Source organism: Artemia sp. Qi Xiang Cuo, chromosome 12 (assembly GCF_049724085.1).
Source record: "Artemia sp. Qi Xiang Cuo chromosome 12, ASM4972408v1, whole genome shotgun sequence".
Taxonomy (NCBI): Eukaryota; Metazoa; Arthropoda; class Branchiopoda; order Anostraca; family Artemiidae; genus Artemia; species Artemia sp. Qi Xiang Cuo.
In genome coordinates, this window is record NC_142805.1 from 1,922,880 (window position 1) to 1,944,417 (window position 21,538).

The 21,538-nt window shown below is 34.7% G+C and overlaps 1 protein-coding gene across 3 annotated transcripts in view; it reads right to left on the bottom strand.

Annotated features, from left to right (window-relative positions):
- The window catches only part of mxt (Eukaryotic translation initiation factor mextil), a 75,019-nt gene that overhangs the window by 48,149 nt on the left and 5,332 nt on the right, over nt 1-21,538 (bottom strand). For all 3 annotated transcript variants that reach the window (XR_016142502.1, XM_089097635.1, XM_089097634.1), the window contains exons 2-5: nt 19,227-19,378; nt 14,390-14,536; nt 5,999-6,165; nt 2,605-2,815 (exon numbers count right to left, since the gene is read on the bottom strand). Coding sequence is in view for 2 of the 3 variants with exons in the window: in XM_089097635.1 (XP_088953761.1) it covers nt 2,605-2,815; nt 5,999-6,165; nt 14,390-14,536; nt 19,227-19,377 (676 nt within the window). In the remaining variant the exon portion in view is untranslated. The remainder of the gene's footprint in view (nt 1-2,604; nt 2,816-5,998; nt 6,166-14,389; nt 14,537-19,226; nt 19,379-21,538) is intronic.

A 21,538-nucleotide genomic window follows, 5' to 3' on the forward strand; every position in this document is an offset into this window, starting at 1 on the left:
ACTATAGTATTTATAGTATGACTATAGTATAGTATATAGTATAAATTCACTTAAAAACCAAAGCAAAAGAAAGATATATTATTGTATAATTGCCAACAATTGGACGATTTTAAATGAAATTTTAATCGATAAGTTCCAGAAAGTATTCTTAAAGTTTCCAGGGGTATTGCAGTTATCAAATTACACTGATCGACACATTTTTTTTCACAAGAAATCTGAAGATTGAGCCCAGTGCAATTTTTTATCTTCAATTTCGATACACAGTCAGAATTTTTCCATCAGACAGAGCTTTTCTTTGAAAACTACTTTTCAGAGTATGATTTGAGCGATTTTTTTTGCCTGTCATAGAAACTTTACCTAATATGTAGTGATTTTTCTCAAGCTGTATTTAAAAAAATTTATGTGCAATACCATGCTAAAGCACCATAGCACAAGACTCACCATAACACAAGCACAAGACAGGTTCATTCATGTTTGGACTTGCTCGGACGTGAAAAGACGGATCGAAAAGCACTGTGTATTTTGTGTTTCAGTGTTTTCACAATGCCAATAAAGTATGTAAATCATGCATTTAATTTCTTCTATATTGTGGTATGATAACTTTCATGTCTCAGAAGCAAAATTTTATCCGTAATCTGGAGTAATTACAAATTTCGTCAAAGCTATGGATAAACTTTATGATGGATTGTTGTACTTGGAATAAAGATCCAGAATGAGTGAGGCTAAACTGAAAGAGGGAATTCTTACAGAGGCGCAAATTAGTCATTAATAAATATGACCATTTCAAAAGTAAACTAAATTCATTGGAGAAAGCAACCTGACAGTCTTCCAAAAGTTTATGTTGTGCTTTTCTTGGAAACCACATATGAGATAGCTATCCAGATATAGTGTCTGACCTACTGGATTGGCATACCGCTATGAGATGCAACTCGTCTTGAAGCAATGAATAGGGTGAGCCCTTTCATCAGCAAATCTATCAAATGGAGAAGAGGTACCAAGGCACCTAACATGCTCGCTGACTACTGCTCGACTAAGAAGAGAGATGCTCAAAGTGCAAAATATACCCAAAAATATACCCAAAACCTACCATCCTGAAGGTAAGTCAGAATGAGTAGTTATCGTTTTGAACTAGATACTTAGTTACAGATATTTCAAATATGAAAATCCACATGAATATGACACAAACCTTGTGACTGACGAGGAAAAACTGAAATGATGTTTTAATTTACTACAAAAACATTTTTAGAATATGCTGTTTTATCGCCCGTGGAATAAAAAACAGCCTATTTCAGTAGACCAGTCAGGGCGTAAAATCTGTTAGACGTTTGGATCAGGAAAAGAGGAATATCTTACAGCATTATGTAACAGAAAACCAATCATCTTTAAATGAAAGTAACACTTAATAGAAGCAGAAAGTAGAGAGATCCTAACGTTAGGGTCTACAAGGTCGACGCTAAATATTAGGGGCTACCTGGCTGCCAACCATCAAAATCCACCCTCTCTCTGCTAAAGTTACATAACCATGTTCAGGATTTACAGCTAAATTGATGAACTGATCTCTGAATGGCATATTCTAGAGAAACACGCTAAGTAAGGTGTGATCGTTATGACCACTTTTTTTTATCACTTATAATTGAAATGTCTTTGGAACTGAGCCAAATTTCGTTCTAATCTAACTGTAGTTGGTCAAAAAAATTTCGGTTTCAGTAACTGAATTGTACTTGCTTGAAAATGGCAAGTTTGATAGCTGTATTCAGCTACCTTTAACTGCACGCCCCTAAAAAACTGCAGGATGCCCCTAAACGGGAAATTTCAGTTCATGATGCCAATTCTGAAGTTGATCTTAACACTATCAAGGCGGTTTCACTTTTGGACTAGTGCAGAAAATACCCATTTTACGGGTATTCGTTTTGATGGAATAATCCGTTTTAGATCAAATCATTTATTGAAAAAAAAGGATACAAACTTTCATAGGGATGGCCTAAACATGGTATTTTGCAGTTTATATATATATATATATATATATATATATATATATATATATATATATATATACATATATATACATATATATACATACCCGAACTAAACTTGGCACACAGCTCCGCGAATAGCGTTGTAACCTGGAGTCTGTGGAGTAAACCATTTTAGAACCGAAAAGAGAGGTATTCATTATTCTGGGCTCAATTTGTAGAAGGCAAGCCAAAATAAGCGAACTTAAACTATATACAGAAATCCTAAAATACTTTATTTATACGATAAAATGCTTTATGTTTCTGAATCCTACGTTGTCTTGAGTTTTCAGTAAAGGACTATTTTAGCACAATCCTAAAACACAGGAAACATCAGCAGTCGGTTTATTTGCATGAGTTTATAGATATATGCTTAATAGGACGTGAATAAATAATTTTTGTTCATTTTAGGTTTCAGATTCACTCTTTACTTCCATTAGAGATGAAATTTTTAAAGTTTAACACAATTAAAAGTATTTCAAGAATTAACCTAAAATTAAAACTGACATAATTTGTTTTTATTTAACATGATTTAAAAATTGACTGACACAAGACAAATTTATAGAAAGAAAAGTCGCATTATGCATCATACCTTTTCCAGAATCAGCATTTCTAATAACAACCTCATCTTTCAAATAATTTTTCCCAGGAATTTTAGATGGCGCTGTAAACTTTCCAGAATTCTTCAAAATTTCACCGGGCATAAGCGTTGGTACCTGGGAAGCCAAAGAACCATGTGTCTGGGAATTCTGAAGGGCGTGTAAGTTACTAGGAACAGAGGTCATCAGCTCAGGGTCGTCCATCTATAATGTATAAAGAAAATCCGATTTATATATTACGAACTTGCAGGAAGACGCTATGAGCAGAGGAAAAAAAAGACGGCTTTGAAGGAAGGAAAGCAGGACTAAGGAGTAAGGCAATATATTTGAAACTAACAGCTGAGAGAAGTTTTTTTTTTTTAGTAAGTTCTGCTTGGAGGTCATTCTACTTAGCAGCGGTACATCAAACAAAACTCTTTTTGCGGTACTATTAGCAGTAAGTTCCTGCCTGTAGATATTTCTGACGAGCAGTGTTATAGCAAGGGTTCTAGGCGTTTATCTCCCCCCTGGAAAATACCCTCGCAGAAAATATCCCCTTCCCCCCGTGGAAAATAAGATTTCCAAATTTGAGACTTTTATTTGAGTGTGTTTTTTTTAGTTTCGTTGAAAAGTGCTAAGGAACGGGAAAAAGAGAAATTTACACACCAGAGGTATCTTAAAAACTTAGAAAAAAACAAAAACAAAAACGCAAATCCTTCAGTGTTGAAAATCCATATGAACTTCTAAAATCTTTGGCAGTTGCGGGTGGCAAGTAAAAAAAAATGGAGGAAGAAGAAAATATAGGCGAACAACCCTCAAAATTAAGCTAAAACATATGGCACCAAAAAGTTTAACAAGGTTTAGCTATCCTTTGAAAGAATAATTGGCTTTGGGAACCAACATTACGGACGAAAGCGTTGTCAAATTCTACGAGTTTGTTTTTCTTATCTTCCAAGTGTAAAACTTCGGAGAGGGCTCATTTGATTGGAAATTGAAAGTTCTTGTTCACTTTTTAAGAATCAAAAGACTCTCGACTCTACCCCAAATCACCATTAATAAATAAATGAAACCCAAAACTAAAAAAAATTACAATAGATAGCCTAGTCAAACTCAAAAAGAGCAAAAATTAAAAGGAGTACAGCTGACAGCACCCATGTATTCTTCAGACCAGAACATAATTTACACTAAAAAAAAAAAAAAAAAAAAAAAAAAAAAAAAAAAAAAAAAACAAGTAACCGTGTATTATCAGTTTGATATACATATTCTGATACCTATTCCTTATAGTTTTAATACTTCCTTATTCGTTAAAGTAAAAAAAGTGAAAACATTTAAAATATATTTTGGTTTCAGTAAAGTGCAAATTAAGTTCTGGTCTTAAGGGTGTGTGGGGGTTGTCAGGCCTACTAATGTTAATTGTTACTCGTTTTGAGTTTGAATCGGTCATTTATTGTAATTTCTGTTCGTTTTGGGTTTAATCCATTCATTTATGGTGGTTTGTAATAGTTTTACGATTGGAAAATTATTTCAATTGATTTCTACTCATTTTTGGCTTAACGAGGCTGTTTATTATTGTTTGACAAAACTTTATTTGTGGAAAACATTTTTTAATAATAATTTCCGTTCATTTCTTATTTAAAAATATTTTATATATTTTTTCTCTTAGACTCCATAGCTTTTATTTTGAATATTATTTGGCTTTATTTCTGCTCATTTTTTTTTGTATAATGATGCTCTTTACTTTTCTTTAAAACTTATGTTTCACGTTAAAAAATATTATCTGTAAGTAATTAAAAAAAAACAAACAAGTCTTTCAACTGACGGTAAGGAGCATCATCAAACCTTAAAACGAACTGAAATTATTACATATATGAAAGGGGTTGCCTCCTCCTCAAGACCTCGCTCTTTACGTTAAAGATTTTTTTTTTAAACAATTTTAAAACAAGACTTATTTTTCTAATTAAACGACCATTGTGTTTCAGGAATCGTTCTTAAAGAATTAGGACAAAAGTGAAAACTTTAGCGTAAAGGGCAAGATCTCGAGGAAGGGGATACTCCTTTCACATACGTAATAATTTCTGTTCGTTTTAAGTTTCGATGCTGCTCCTTACTTTCCGTTGAAAAAACTTGTTTTTTAAATTTAATTTCTGATCGTTTTTAAATAATAACGTGAAATCCAGCTTTCTCTCCATTACAAATTCCGGTACTTGTGTGTTATATGCCACTCACTGAAGTTTACGACGTGTAAAACTCAAGAACACACCGTTTTCTTTGTTACTTTAGAAACAAATTTGGGCTATATATTTGCACATTAGGGGGGTTAACGTAAAGTATAAAAGGTCTGCATGCGAAATCTGTTAGATACAATTATTCTGCATATTATGAAGTAAGAATGGTTTTCTGGATTCAAACTGTCCAAATATTTTACCCCCCCCACCTAATGTGCAAATATATAGCCCAAATTACACATTTCCCGTCTATTCTTTTACTAGTCTTTGTCTTGTCTCGTGCTAAGCTGAAAGAAACTAACGGAGAAACCGGTTTGTTCTCGAGTTTTACGCAGCGTAAACTTGAGAGAGTAGCGTATAATACACAAATACCAAATTTCCTTCCCCATACGGAAAAAAAAACAAAAAAACTCAAGTAAAATTCTCAAATTTGGAAATCCTTATTTTTCAGGGGGGGGGGGGCATTTTCCGCGAGGGGATATTTTCCGCGGGGGGGGGTAAACACCGGGAACCATAGCAAGTGTACCGGTTGAGGGGTGAGGTTACCAGCACGCAGCAATTCCCCCTATAATACCCAACGATCTTGGCTGGCTAGAGTGTTAGTTAGCTTTAAGTGTATATCTGAGCGAACTTCAGTTAAATCCATTTATCGACTTTTGAATAAACAGATACCTATAGAGTTGCAAATTTTTGTCAGTAAAGATTGATCCTGACCTTGTGCCTCAAAAAATGTCAGGCTGGCAGCCAAAAGTCAGCAATTTTCATCAGAGATTGCATGAATGAATGACCTTTTATATCAGTCTAGAGGAAGTTCTATAAAGTAGATACGATAAAGTTCTTGTAAGCTTGGTTTTTAGTTTAATTCTGATTTTTACTAAGGAGTTTTTCCATTTCTTCTATTTCACTGTGGACGGCTAATGGCTATATGATAAAAAAAAAATATTCGTTTAAATTGACTACAAAAGACCAACTGAACTTCTATATGATTATTTTAAAGGTCTTTTGTGTAATTGGACTATAAACAATTTAAGCCGTAAAAAAAAGAGAGAGAGGTAGAGAGAGAGAGAGAGAGAGAGAGAGAGGAACGGAGAGAGAGGGGAAGACTGTTTGTTTACTGATGTTTCAGCAACGAATTCAATTGCTTTAGTTTGGTTAATGTTTTTCGCTTTTTTTGTGATTTTACCTTTAGTTTGGCTAATGTCTCACGATAATAAGCAGCCATATTCTCATTCTGATGCCATTTATTTCCTCGCAATTCTACCACTTCCAGCAAATGTAGTCGGGCAACTTGGTCAATTGAACTGTCACGACAGGCATCCCGAATTTCCACAATGCACTTGTCCAGTTGGCCTTGAAATAGAATCAAAATCAGCACTATCTTCAACGGTCCCATTTTCTCACCTGATCAGGTTTATTATAATTTCAAGGAACAATACAAAAAACATGTAGGCAAAAGATCCCTATTGTGTAGACATATTATAAGTGAACCTGTACTTATTAAGGCTTTTAGAAAAAACAACAAGACGAAAACAAATTTAAAAAAAGAATAACAGAAAAAATAAAATAAGAATAGTAGTAAAATAGATGAATAATAGACAACAAAGAATATGAGAAACTGAAGAGAATCAAGAGTTCGGCAATCAAACATGACTTACATAATAAAATTAACAATGGACCCAGATACATATGCAATAACAACCTTTCAGTAGAGGGGGGGGGGGGGGGGTTAAGACGGTAAAAAACATAAACAGCGGGTGAATTATAGTAAAGTCTTGAGATTTTGTGGTTGGGAGCACGGGTCTAAGGGCCACCCTTCTGAAAACGCGCCAGAAACGATTGCTTTCGTAGAACAAATCAAAGTCGATCCTAGGAAGTCTAGCAGTTCAAGCAGTAGTCATATCAGGGACTAATGTTTATATAAGCACTGGAAATTCTATCATAGATGTGATCAGCTAAATTTAGAAAATATATACTCGATTTATTAGCAACACTAGTTAAAGGTGCAATTCTAATAACCGGCTTCTCTAAGAACTGATGGAAATCAATCAGCTCAAACCTAATAGCAAAAACGATACGAAAACGATGCGGACAGATGGGATGGATGACACCCCTGTGACCCTAAATGGTAGTCAAATCGAGGACGTTCAGTCGTTTAAATACCTTGGCTCAATGATAAATACAACTGGGGAATCATCAGAGGAGATCCGGAATAAGCATGAACACTGTTCTGTTTTTCTGAAGAAACAGAAAAAAAATAAACAGGGATTGAATGAGACAGAACAGAAATAGAACAGGTCAACAAAAAAACAGGAGGCCTGTTTCTGTTTTGTTTTATGGTAAAAACAGAAAACAGCTGTTTTCGTTGAAAAACAGCTGTTTAAACAGCTGTTTTTCAAACATATAAAGCTTAAAGAAGAAAAAAAATTTGTAACTGATAAGTTTTGGTTTATTATTAGTACTATTGCAGCAATTTATCCCAAAAAGAAGTTTTGCAATAAAGGGGCAAAACTGTCTATGTCCACAACATTGCCATCCTTTTTTATGGTTATTTTCTTCCAATTCCCCGTTCTTTTTCTTCAAAAATACGCTGCTTATACAGAGTCTCCCCGAATTTCCCAGAAATTCATAATAGTTATTTGAGACGTTTTGAAAATAATATAATTTTCTTCCTGAGATTGCGCAGTCAGCTCAAGTCATTAGTGTTTAAGCAGATCCCATAGTTGCTTTGGCGGGGGACAGTATCCCCCTCCAGACAATGCTTTCCTCTTCCCCCATCCTGATGTTTGGAAGCCATCTGAAACAATGCATGAAAGAAGAAAAATGCACGTGAAAATGACACTTCTTACCGTCAAGTCAAAAATTTTCGTTTGCCTCGCGGCTTAAAACAACTTCTAAAGATTAATTATTTCCAAGCCAATGTGTGTGAGAGACAAATCAAAAGGAAAATTCATAGTTTAAGGGTACTTCGCATATTTTTACGGCGCTTTGAGCTAGAAAATAAAGTTCTAGGCCCTACACCGAATTCATTCTTAGGTAAATATATAAAATGAAATTTCTCAAATTCTGAATTTCAAAGAAACTTAGACCATTCGCTACACAATACTTTCTTTAAGCATTCTCTTCTCTTAAATAGATTTTCAAAAGGATGCAAATATAAGGGCAATTGTACTTTTTGATAACTTATTTTGAAAATTTCTGTCGCTTTCCAGCAGAAAATACTTTCTCCAACCCATATACTTGCTTGTTATAGAAAGTGTTACTACTTTAAACTTTTGTTTTATGAATACGAGCGGGCAAGCTTTAGATTACGTAGACCCGTTTTCATGGTTCATTCCCAAAGGAAAAGGGGTAATGACACCGTTGACTATCAGTGTTTGAACAAGTGTAACGTGTCTTTATATAGCCTGTGCTGCAACCTCGTTTTTTGACAGACTCCCAGCTCCCCACTCTTCTTCTCCTTTACTTTTACCTCCCTCTTTCTTAGACACTGCATCAGTTTATTCAGATTCTTCAGCAAACATATCTTCATTTTCGGAGTTTTCAGAACAAGGAACAGAAAAGACCGTCTGAATCATTTTAACTAGTTCTATCGACATCTTCGACTTCATCAAAGGATTCCAAGCAATCTTCTTCAGGGATGTCATAGACTAAGCTTCGAGTAGACCAAAATCCAAAAACGTGTGCAACAGAAGAATGAAGACAATGTTAAAAAATGAAGTTCAGGAAAGGGCTCATATCCTACAGGCTTCGGTGACATTGTTCCCAGAATCAGTCACAACGCGGAACATCTTATTTGTCATTGAAAACTTCCTGATTGCAACTTGAATTGCTGAAAGGATGTTAGTAGTTGTATGAGAATGCTTATGCCTCTTGAAATGTGAAAGATAGTGGTGCAACCTCTGCTCATTTTTCATCTCTATGTGGTAATAGGCAGTGATACCTATAAAGTCAGATTCTTTTGCAGACCAGCAGTGAAAAGTCAAGATAGTCTGAGCGGCAGATCTTAAAGAAGTCTTCTGAACTTCTTTTTTTTTCTCGCAGCAAAACTTGCCCCTCTTGTTTTATTTTAAATAAGCTGTTTCATATCTGGCTTATCAAACACAGAAAGTGACAATTTGTCCTTAAACAGGGTTTTGCAGCAGAGCATCCACAGTCCAGCTTGTTTTGATCGATTGGAAATAAAAAAACGTTGTATCTCTGCTCTTCTTATTCCAGATTTCACTAATCCATTTTCCTCAGTGTCACTTGCTTTACTATCTGGAGCTTTCTCAAGGGAAGCAGCCTGACTTGATATTTTTTTTTAGTTGGTTTGGGTTTGTTATTTGCGGCACCAGCCGCTTTATCTTTGTGCATATCAATTGTGTGCTTCCTTTTAGGATAGTATATAAATGTCATGGCAGAGACACCTTTAGCCTTTAGAGACGCTCTACAGAAGTTGCACTTAATACTTTCTTTGCTTCATTTTCCGCAGGGTACCCAGAGAGATGTCTTGAAACATTCAAATTCTCATCAGAAAATGACATCATGCTTGTCTTAAAAAACAGGTTGATTTTAGGATTTTTCACAAAATTAGAAGCACCGTCCTGTAGCCTACCATTTTGAAAATTGCCCCTCCAGCCAAATATCTGACCTCTTTCACCTCAACGGGTAATTGGGGGAAAGGGGCCAATTTCCCCTTGAGCGGTTTCGTTTGCGCAATGAGCCAAGAAAACCTGTCGGCAAATAAAAGCAAAATGACAGCTCCTAACTACGGTTTCATCAAGACTTAAAAATTTGCAGCACAATATTAATTTTTACGGGCATTTTCTTGTCTATAACAGGTGTTTAAGACACAGATATAAGAAATAATATACTGCTTAGTGACATTCTTTTTTTTAATTCATTGTGCTGTATGGCAAAAACTACCGTGTTCACCGGAAGTTATGTTATCCTACAGAATGAGAAAAGTGTATCAGCATTTTATAAGACTTTGGCCAGCTAGGCCAGAATCAGCTAGTTAGGACACTGTTTCAACTCTAGGCTTTTCCCTGAAAGGGTTTCCATTGATTATGTTTAGAGATGGTTTTATTAACATGAGAAAAGTATATTTGGCATCTCGAAAAAGTATATCTTGTTATGTTGATGCAATAAAACGTGCCAGCAAAAACATATATTTCTTCTCGACAAGACTTAAATACAGTTACATTCCACTCTGACTAAACATTTAAGAAAATTTGCAATTAATAATCGGTGTTTATCATGTATAGGCTAGTATGGTAATGATAGCAAGTCACTGTTATCTAGAAGCATAAATTCCATAAAAGCCGTTGAATTAAAGTTTTCCCGGTTAAAGATGCAGATTACTTCCCATGTAATGTAGGATACAGAGGCCCTACCAATAGAGCCAGAATATCCGGCAATAAGTGATTTGTTTGAATCCTGCTTCATCTAGACAGTACCTATGCAGCTTTGCTGCTCAATTGACTGAATAATATACACTAGAGAAAAAGTTGCTTTAGTGGAACAAAACTGCACCTTTACCGTTCTTCCATTTACACACCTACCTACTGTCATCTGACGCCCAAGCCCTAATTTTGCCTAGCTGAGTTCCATTATTTTACTTACTTCTACTTTGTATTAACGCTCCAATTCTAAAAACCGTACGAGGCGTAACCACGCTTCTTCAAAATTTCGTATTAAGATTTCAAACAATATTTTGTAAGTTCGATATTTCTTAATATCTCCTTCTCGAATCTATAAAGTAAAATCGAGAACAAAAGAAAAACAGTTAGAAAAAAAAAACAGAAACAAGGCAAAATGATTATTATAAAAACAGAAACAGAACAGGTAAATAAAAAACAGGTCATCTGTTTCTGTTTTTTTGCATGAACAGAACAGAAACAGATACTTTAAAACAGAACAGAAACGGAAAACAGAAACAGTGCCCATGCTTGATCCGGAATCGCATATCCTCAGCACAGAACGTCTTTCTGCAGCTAAAGAACTCGCTTTGGTAGCGTAGCGAAATATCTCAACGCACAAAGCTCCGAGTTTACGAAGCCATGGTACCCTCTCTTCTTCTCTATGGGTGTGAAACATGGTTACTGAAAGCAGCAGAAGGGTCAAACTTGGACGTATTGCATCACAAATGCCTGCGATATATACTAGGCATTCGCCTCTCAGACAGAGTCTCGAACGAAGAGGCGGGGATGACCCACTTGTCTCTGATGTTGTAAAAATGAGGCGTCTGAGATGGTTTGGCCACACCATGCGGAGATCAGAAGAGCATATTACCAAAAAATTCCTCAAATGCTTTCCACTCCCAGTATGGAAGAAGAAAGCAGGAGGACAGAAGAAAACATGGCTTGCGGCAGTCAAGGCTGACTTAGAGCCTATTGGGGGTTTCCAAAAATTTGGGCGACGCTGGGATCGTCAATGGCTTGAAATTATGGAGCCTACTACCCTAGAGCCAAATCTCTGGAAAGAAATTTGTCGTCGTCTGCTGGGCACCACGATGAGCCTGGATGCAGCTTGAAGTGCAACAAGTACAAGTAAGTTAGTAATAGCAAACACTTACTGAAGACAGAGGTAAAGAGACACTGCCTTTATAGCTTTTAGTTGTTTCCGCAATTATTAATGGAAACTGAGGATCCCAATAATTTCTTTGGTGATATTGTGAAAACAGAAGTTTTATTAAATCAGAAGTTTTCATAAATAGGGTTGAAATTTGGCGATTTTAACAGTTCTTCTGCTTGACCCGTAATAATCTACTAACGTAAAATATGCCTTTTCACGCGTAAATGAACACAATGAATCCACTTACTAATCTCTTAGATTCAACACCTTACTCAAGGTTAAAATGAAGTCAAGCTATACGATTCCGAACAAACTAATAGCGTATAGCAGTGAATAGTCGAACTGAAAAGGGAAAACAAGGTTATAATACGAGCAACACAAGCAATATTCCAGTCGCAATCACACAACCTGAATTCAAAATTCCCTCGCGCACAAAATTACGCACAAAAATTCCCTCGCGCACAAAAGAACTGAAAAAGGAGGCAAAGGAGCAAATGCAAAATCCAGTCTGAATTTAACATTTAAATCGAAATAAAGCTAAGTTCTAACAGAAAATAGCAAATTTTACCAAGCAAATTATGGCTGTTACTACTACCACTACTACCAACAACTCACCGCAGCACCACGCCATCTGAGGCCAGCACAGCTACGCACGCTCCTGTCCTAATCTATTTAAAGCCTCCCTCCTTACACCCTCCTAGGAAATTCAAATTTCCCTTAAATCTTTCTTTAGGACATCCTCCCAACCCAACCGCAGACGGCCTAGACGGTTGGACGAAAAGAAAAATCTTTGGCAATCTGTCATTCTTGATCCACAGAACGTGCCCTTTCAAGAGCATTCCTCGAAATGACTCACCGAGTCCGTATATAAAAAAAATATAACCCATATAGTATATACTATTGGTATTGTGCATTCAATTTGAGCTCGTATGTCCATTTTGGCAAGTTGAATTGCTTTGGTCTTAACATTCATATTGTGAAAATAAACTTTTTTCTTTTTTTTTTATAAAAAACTTCATGGCACATGGTCACTAGAAACAAATGACCTGATATGTCACTAGTCAACCTTTTAACCAAGTCTTCTTCCTTTGTCTCTCGACCTTTAAAAAAAAAATAACAAACGGGTTTTCAGGCATAGTTTCCCTAGGGAGTTAATTCCAAATGACAGTACAGCATCCTACTTCAAGTACTTGGTGCGGGGTGTCTCCTCTTGTAGGTATATAAAAAGAACAACAAGTTTTTCAACTGAAAGTAAGCAGCAGCATCAAAACTTAAAACTAGGATTACTGGTTCGATGCGATCAGCCCTGAAAAAAAAAAAAAAAAAAACGCATCCGTGATCTTTCTTCCGATAAAAAATAAAAAAAAATCCTTATTTTTGCAGACGGGAGCTTGAAACCTCTACAGTAGGGTTCTTGGATACGCTGAATCTGATGGTCTGATTTTCATTAAGATTCCTTGACTTTTAGTGCGTATTCCCCCCTTTTTCAAAACTCTCTTTAGTATATATAAGTATATTAGTATGGTATAATATATATATATATATATATATATATATATATATATATATATATATATATATATATATATATATATGACATATGGCTCATATATCGCTTATATATAAGCTATGGCTTATATATATATATGGCTTATATGACAATAGAAGCATATTTTAATATTAGAGCTTGAGAAGTTTGTGTTTTATGATAATTTTTAAATACACCACCTAGTCGATGATATAGCTCGGTGGAGGAAAAGGCGTAATATACTTGTAGAAAACAGCCTTGGATACATAAAAGTCCTAGCTTAAAAGTTGTGAAAGTACGCGATTAGTACTAGCACTTGCCCCTGAGACCTTATTTTTGAAGCTTTGGAGTGGTGCCAGTGGGGTCCTGAGTTCTGCAAAAATCGGCATCTATATATACCGACAGCCCAAATGCATGATTTGTATAAAGGGATAATTGAGCTGGATGATAACAGGTTCTAAGAACGAAGAATCACACACAGGTTTTTTGCACAGGAGGATTTTGCCTGATCGAGATTTGCGCTTCAAGAGAGGATTGGGAAGAACTTATCAAGAAAGGTTTAAGAAAAACTTACTTGTCCATCTAATCATCAGTATTATATTTTTCGAACAAGAATTTATTTATTTTTAACCAAATTTGGCCGACAGGAAAAACTGATTTTTCGACTCCCATCTGAATTTACACGATGGTATTTTTTTCCGTCAGGCGACGTATTACTAAAATCCAGCTACCGAAGCAGAATTTGACTGCAGTTGGAACAAATTAAGCTCCAGAAGCTTAAAATTAACTAGAAATCACGAACAATCATTGGAAGGACAAAAGTTCTGCGACCAACTCCCATTTTTGAGAGTCGATCAGACTAACTGAAAATCTCATCTCGTGTACAGACAGAAGAAGAAATTTCAAGTGGATAGTCAAATAAAGTTTTTTTTTCCAAGAGATTTAGATACCACTTCTAACAATTTGCAGCTTGCCTTATATAAGGTAACAAGATTCGACGATTTTTCCTTTCACTAAGAAAAATCGTAGAATCTAGTTACCTAGGGTGGTAAGGACCAGAAGCCCCCCCCCCCCCAGCATATGTACCTGGTTGCAAATAAAAATGATGAAGTCATAATTCCCTTTCATATTTCCTGATGACCTCTTAACACCCCATTCGAGGGCATCCTGATATAGACTTTGCCGCAGATGGATTACCAAAATAGCAATCTTATAATTATAGCAATAACTTATTTTGCAAATTAGACTTTGCAAAAATCAGCGACTTTAATTCCAATAACGCAGAATATTGTTTTTTAAAGCGTGCAAATCATGGCTGACTTTGCAACAATTAAAGTAAAGGCGGATTCTGAAATATCCCTTCCCTAAAATATTAACTTTAATGAGACTTGAAGAAATTTAGACCGTATGTAGCTGATACAAATTAAACTATAAATAAACATGCATGAGGACGCCATATTAGGAATTAATGATATTAGAATTGGTACTGACTTTTAAAATTAGCTTCTGATTGTGGGCCGTTGGCTTTAATCAGACTGCAGGCATAAATAATCGAGGCAGTGGAACATTTCTGACCATTCCTTCTGTCATCGCCAAGTTTGGTTATCAACTTCTCAAAATGACTGAACTCCTCTTCCACTAAAATAAGACAATAAAATAAGCAAACATCGAAAAAACAAGGAAAAAAAAATGAAGCAATGATAGGTTTTTTAAGCCTCATAAACGGTGCTTACTTGAAGCAGAACTTAGGTTCTATCAGCTTTCCCTAGCACTTCGAAGTTGACACACTTTTTCTTAACACAGACACTTACCCTCGGAATACATTAGCCATTGGTCTACCTTCAGTCATGGGAGAAATCTTCTTCCATGTCGGCGAAAGCAGCCTAAAGGCTCCATGTCAGTATTATTAGTAAAGTCTAGCGTTGGCCGCCAGAGTACTTATTCCAAGAGGGCAGTGCCACGTAGGTTAATTATTTTATTTGAAAAATATTATCAAGGTCTTTGACAGGCGAGTCCAAAGCAGGCAAGCTTGTATTTCCTTACGATGTCCACTATATTGTATGCTCGAAAGCATCACTTTCTGATTTATATTTAAGACCAATCAGTAAGTCGAAGATTTCCCAAGTGGTCGAATAAAGTTTTCATAGAATAATCCCGACCTTGTCCTAATTTGACCAGGGCAGTGACTTCACCTCTTAAGATATCAAGCTTATGACGGTAAACCGACATATTAACTTCAGCTTCTATCCCCAAAAAATTCCGAGTCTGTCCTTCATCTGACATGTATCCACAATAAGTTTCTAGTAAGACAAAAAATTTAAAATAAGCTAATAATTTATTTCATTGTGGCTTTTATAGTTAGATAATTAGCCAAATTAGCAGTTTACGTCACTAAAACAATCAATAATATTTATATGTACTGTTATGCAAATAAAAAACGATAGAGAAAAAAAAAAGTTTACAATGTTAAAAGTTTACGATTCACAAAAATTTAATTGGGGGTGGGGTGGGGGGGCAAAATGTATTTTTCAAAATCTAGGGAGGGGGGGGGGGAGGAAATTTGTCATTTTTCAATTTATTAAATAAAAATACCAAAAAACGGGGATTTCAATAAAATCATTTTTAAATTCTAGGGAGGGTCAAATGCCCTCACCCCACCCAATAGACGCCACTGACCATACATTATTTGTAATTATATATATTAGCAGCAACTGCGTTCTTGAGGAGCTAAGACATGCCTCACTTAGACATGGTCATGCTATGAGGGGGAAAATATATTAGAACTAAACTTCAAAAGAGACTAAAAAGAGAGAACAGGCCAAAAAGGGTTTAAGGAAGGCCCTCAGTTATGAGAACCGCTCACTAGTATTTTTTTTTTTTGCCGTAAGATGAACTAAATTAATGGCATTGTTTTTCAATTTAAAACCTCATGAATATGAAGACAAATATTCAGCGTTGCTATTGCAATTATTTCTCATTAATGCGTCTTAAACGAGTTTTAAGCTAATACAAAATTCCAAATTGGAACTTTCTTTGGCGCCCTTTCCAAGGCCAGGAGGGCAGTTCAAAGGCCAATTTGACATTTACGTTTCAAAGAAAAACAAATATGTAGTCACTATAAAGTGTAGGCTATCATACCAAATAGTATAAAATCTTAGGCTTTATACTTACAGCATCTTATCATCATAGGCTATACAGTAGAGACTGTAGAACCTTTTCATTGGTCAGCTAAAGAGCATGAAGTTACTCCCCTAATCAAAACCCTAAAGCGATGGTTCCTATATTAAAACGTATTCATCCACATTTTAGGAAAAATCTATTCAGCAACAAAACAAGGGTCCACTAATTTAGAAAAATTGAGTAATTAAGCTAGAATTCATTATTCTAACAAATAAAATAAAATTGAGTAGAATGTAAAAGCAATAATAGCAACGTCCTTGATGGATCAAGTTCACAAGCTAGAGCTAGATCATTTAACTCTACCTTTTTAGACTTTCGTGTAAAAAAAATAACCTCATACTCGGCTCAGTATTTTATTTTTGGACTTGAAACGATGATTTTTTTTTCAATATCAAAGGCCTATAAAATAAAAGTTCAAAATAGGGATAAAATCCTTTATAATAGCCAGTGTATATAAATTCACAAAAATACCAGATATTTCGGTCACATATACAGTGACCGTCATCAGTAGTAAAACTAAACAAAAACAATTTAAACCAAACATTTGGACAGAGGTCAACTACATTGGGTGAATTGAACTTTACTCTGTCAGGTTTTAATAAATTATCATAGATAGAGTTCAGCCCAAATTCACCTATATCCCGATTCAAAGCAATATTCTTAAATAAGATTTTCTTATTCAAGAGTTTCACGAAAATTTTGCTTTAAACCCCGATCCCTAGAAATCAAAGAGACATTCTCGAACAAAATAAAATGGTCTGGAAAACTGAAAATATGTTCTGAAAGCGCTGAAGTAAAATCTTCAGACTTAGGATCTTGCTGTCCAAATGTTATACCATTGAACGCTAATGAACCGAATCCAAGAAGGTCAAAGAGGCTAGCCTCCGCCTGTGCTTTGAAAAGAATTAGGGAATTAAACAATACATAGTTTTATTGGATTTCGTACATAAACTTTGGTTTAAATTGTGTTTGCTTAGTTTTACTACTGATGACGGTCACTGTATACGTGACCGAAATATCTGGTATTCCTGTGAATTTCTATACACTGTCTATTAAAAAGAATTTTATCACTATTTTGAACTTTTATTTTATCGTCATGGAAACGCAGTGTGGTCTCCGGAATTATTTAAAGGCCTATGCAAATTTTCTATTTTCCAAAACAAAGTAAAAATCATTTTACCAAATGAGCACATAAAAAGGTCCATTCTCTCTTTCAAAGGCCTACATAAAAAGACCTGTTAGCAATTAAACCAGTTTCAATTTTAGAGTTGATGCATCTGTTGAACCGTCATAATTGAAGGAATCAATATGTGGTGTTGATGGATTGTCCCCATTTAAAAACGAAATTTTGTATTTTCCCTTCACCTGGTCTGTATTTAGACAAGGACCCAGCTGGCGGCTATGCAAGGCTTTATCCTTTGAAGGTCTATGTAACAAGTTGTTAAACAAATAAATTTCTTGGCCAGGATTCCCAATCAGAACTAATGATCCCAGTTGTTTAGATTAGCATAATTACTGAAGGCATAGCTTTTTCTGTAAGGACACACAATGTCCTTTTAAACCAAAAATCAGTCAAATTTCCCACAAAATTAAGACTCGGATTAAGACTTTGTCATTCTTCATATGAAAAATACAGAAGATAAAGCAATGAAGAAAATTTTTAAGATAGCTAATTGCATTAGACTAATTGAATATCTCGACAATATGTCTAATAGCTGTCCTCGGCAAAAAGTGTAAAAAAATATTTAAACTTACAATACGAAACGAGGAAATTAAGAAGTAAAAAGTCCTAAATCCTAAGTAAAAAGGCCCAAGTTTATTACTCTTTGTAAATTCAGCTGAGCCTTACAAGTTTTAGTTGAACCTGTAGAGAGTAATGAAGCAATGACTCTTTTACTGTTGGTATTTATTTTTAGATACCTTGTTTTTAATTGTATAAATTCTTTTTCTCCACTTTTTCGCCGAGGACAGCTATTAAATATACCGTTGAGATATTCAATTTAAAAAAAAAAAAAAAATTTGTCTTTTTTGATTTTAGTCTTGCCGAAGACGGCTAATAGGCAAAATATTCAATCAATCTTCTTCTACAATTCACTATCTTCAGAATTTCCTCATTGCACTATCTTCTTTATTGTTCATATGAAGGAAAAGCAGTGAAAAGAATGGGGTGTCTTGTCATTGTCATGTGGGGTGTCTTTATTTTTGTCATTCTTCAAACACTATATTTAACATCTATTTTCGCTTTTAATTATTTCCCACATTTTAGCTCCTTTTACTATTTTATTTTAGATTGCTGTTTTGACTTAATCGATTGCTTATGGGCTTGTAATACATTTTCTGACCTATAAATATTCTTTATGAAATTTATTATATATATATATATATATATATACTTCTTATATTTTTGTAGGTTTTAATTTTTCGTACTAAACTAAAGGATTTCAATCCTTACTGAGCTTTTCAATTTCTTGTATTGAAAAGTTGTGTATTTTTCTGTGATTTCTGATTTATATTTCATATTTTTTCCAATAAAAACAAGTTTGGCAATGTTGGCTTGTAAGAAACACTTCAAAAATAAAACTTTATTTTATCTCGTTCTCGAAACTAACATATCCCACTCAGGCACTGACACAGGAGAGGCAGGTGGAATTTAAGCTTGTATCCCCTGTGATATTTCTTTCTGTGTTCTTTTACATTTTTGTTGATTCGCCAATTTTTGGCACTTCTTTGATTAAAAAAAAACTTCATTTGAAACAACTCTCCCCTCTCCTTAGAACAACTTCCTTTGGAAAAGTTTAAGTTTGTGACTTAACAACATGAACTATGTTAATTAAAATTAGGCTTACTAGGCATTTTATCTTTTTAATTTTCTAGAATACTACTATTTGTTGGACAAATACCTTCAATCAAGCATAGTATGCCCGAGCAGCCATATACTTGAAACCAGGTAAGTAATGACTTTTGACATTAAATTTTTGAAACCAGGTCAAAAATGACCATTGATTTAAGACCCCTCCCATATCTATTTTTTTTTAATGTAACCTGTACGTGCTTATACAATCTCTATGATAATGCCACCAATTCAGGGGATTAGCTGGATTAAAGCGTTAAACAACCCAATACCTCTAGGTAGAAACAAATTACTTACAAGAATTATATGGAGACGAGCAGGAGCTTCCAGCATGGCACTGTACACCATCCACTATAGCTGTGGCAATCTTAAGAGCCACCTTGTCAGCTTTCTTTGTCTTGGCCCTCACTGTTCCCGCCGCTGTATTGTGGACCAAAACTGATGTCATTCTGTAGATTAGATCATTTTTAAATAAACACAAATATATATACAATCTTGACCCCCCTCCAAAATTTTTGTCTGACTCGTATAAATGTAACAAATAGCACATAAACAGATTTTTGTTGCATTTTTTTGTGACCCCCCTCCCAAATTTGATGTTTTAGTTGTATATATATATATATATATATATATATATATATATATATATATATATATATATATATATATATATATATATATATATATATAATTTGGAAAAAAGGGCACATACCTAGTGTCATACTTAAGCACTGGAAATTAAACTCAAAGAAAAATGGAAGCTACCTTAACTAACTTACCAAACAAAAAACAAAAGGATTGGAACTATTCCTCAACAAATTTAACTTTTAGATAAATTTTCAGCAGCCTCTGAAACAAGCATTTATCAGACTGCTCCTGGATTTTAGCTGGAATTGAGTTCTGGATTTTTGGCCCAGTAAGACAAACACTAAAATAAATTTTAGATGTTCAGCAAGTTTCATGTGTCAAATCTAATCTACAAGTTGTTGGGTAGATAAGATATTTATTTAAAAAAAATCGCTATCACAAGCCCACAAAGGGCCGAATTCGGACTTTGGAGTCGACAATATAAATGGCTACACTAAAAGTACAAAGAACAACAACAAAATAGAGAAAACCATAATGAACAATCATTTAAAAGTCAATAATTAAAACTGTAAAAAGTCAATTAAAAAATTAAAAAGATAAAAACTGGTCAAACTAAACTTAGAGCAAGACATAAATGCATTAAAAACTGGTAGAAACTGGTCAAACTAAACTTAGAGTGAGACATAAATGCATTTAATTTAAAAGGGATATTAAGAAAATGTATCAAGAATGGTAACAAGGTAAGGGTAATTATGGTAACAAGAATGAGGTGCAAGTACCCCAAAAAAAATCAAAGGCAACATGCAGTACAATTAGTCATGGCAAATATTAGAAATAGAAGTAAAATTCAGGTAGTCTAAAGAAAAAATCCCATAAAGATGTTTAATCAATGAACTATAACCAGTATCAACAAGAATCCTCATTGATTTATCTTGAAGTATTTGAAGGGATATAAGAACAGATGAAAAGGTAAAAGCCCACACAGAAACACAATAAAGAAAATATATGGGTTGTCAAAAGGGCAGAACTCAGGAATGACTGAGTATATTAATTTGGAACTTCCATGAAATGATAAGGGAGATGATCAATTGACCAAAAGGCAAAAATTGCATGCTGCTACAACTACAGATACCACTGCTTCTACTACTACCACTATTACTACCACTATTATAACTAAAACTACTACTTCTGTAGCGACTGTTCTAAGGCTGAGGATATTGAAATAAACATCTGAGCAAATGCTGAGGGGAAAGTTGAACTAAATAAAAATGTACTATGTGCATACAGATTGCTGATACAGGCTTATCAACAATATTTTTTGAATGGCTTATCCTATCAAGAGGAAACTTCAGGGGCACCATGAGTGGGATGTTCAGTTGACCAAAATGCAACTACTGCTACTACTGCTGTTACTACTAATGATAATACACTATTACTGCCATTTCTGTTCCTACTACTACCACAACTACTATGATACTAGTAAAATTAAGGCTATGCATATGAAAGTGAAAATATGACAGAACATTGGGGGGGGGGATTTGAAATAAATCAAAACACACCATGTGTATGCAGATTGTCAAATGGGCTTATCTCAAGAATGGATTTGGGTATTAATTGGAACTTTCAGAGAATACTTGAACAGGAAAGATCAATTGACAAAATGTAATATATGCATGCCACTAATAACACTAATACCACTGCTACTTTTACTAATACTGCTACTAAACTACTCCAACTACTACTGCAATTGCAACAACTTGTAAGGCTTAGAGTATTAAGATAAAAAAGGCATTAAAAGGGACATCAGCAATATTTTTAAAATGGCTTACTGCATTAAGGTGAAACTTCTGGGGCATCATGAAAGGGATGTTCAACTGACAAAATGCAAGAGGTAGCCATATACTACTCCCGCTAATAATACTGCTGATTTTGCTTTTACTTCTACTACTAATACAACACTTACACTGCAATTACTTTTCTTACTACTACCACAACTACAATGATACTAGTACTATTAAGGC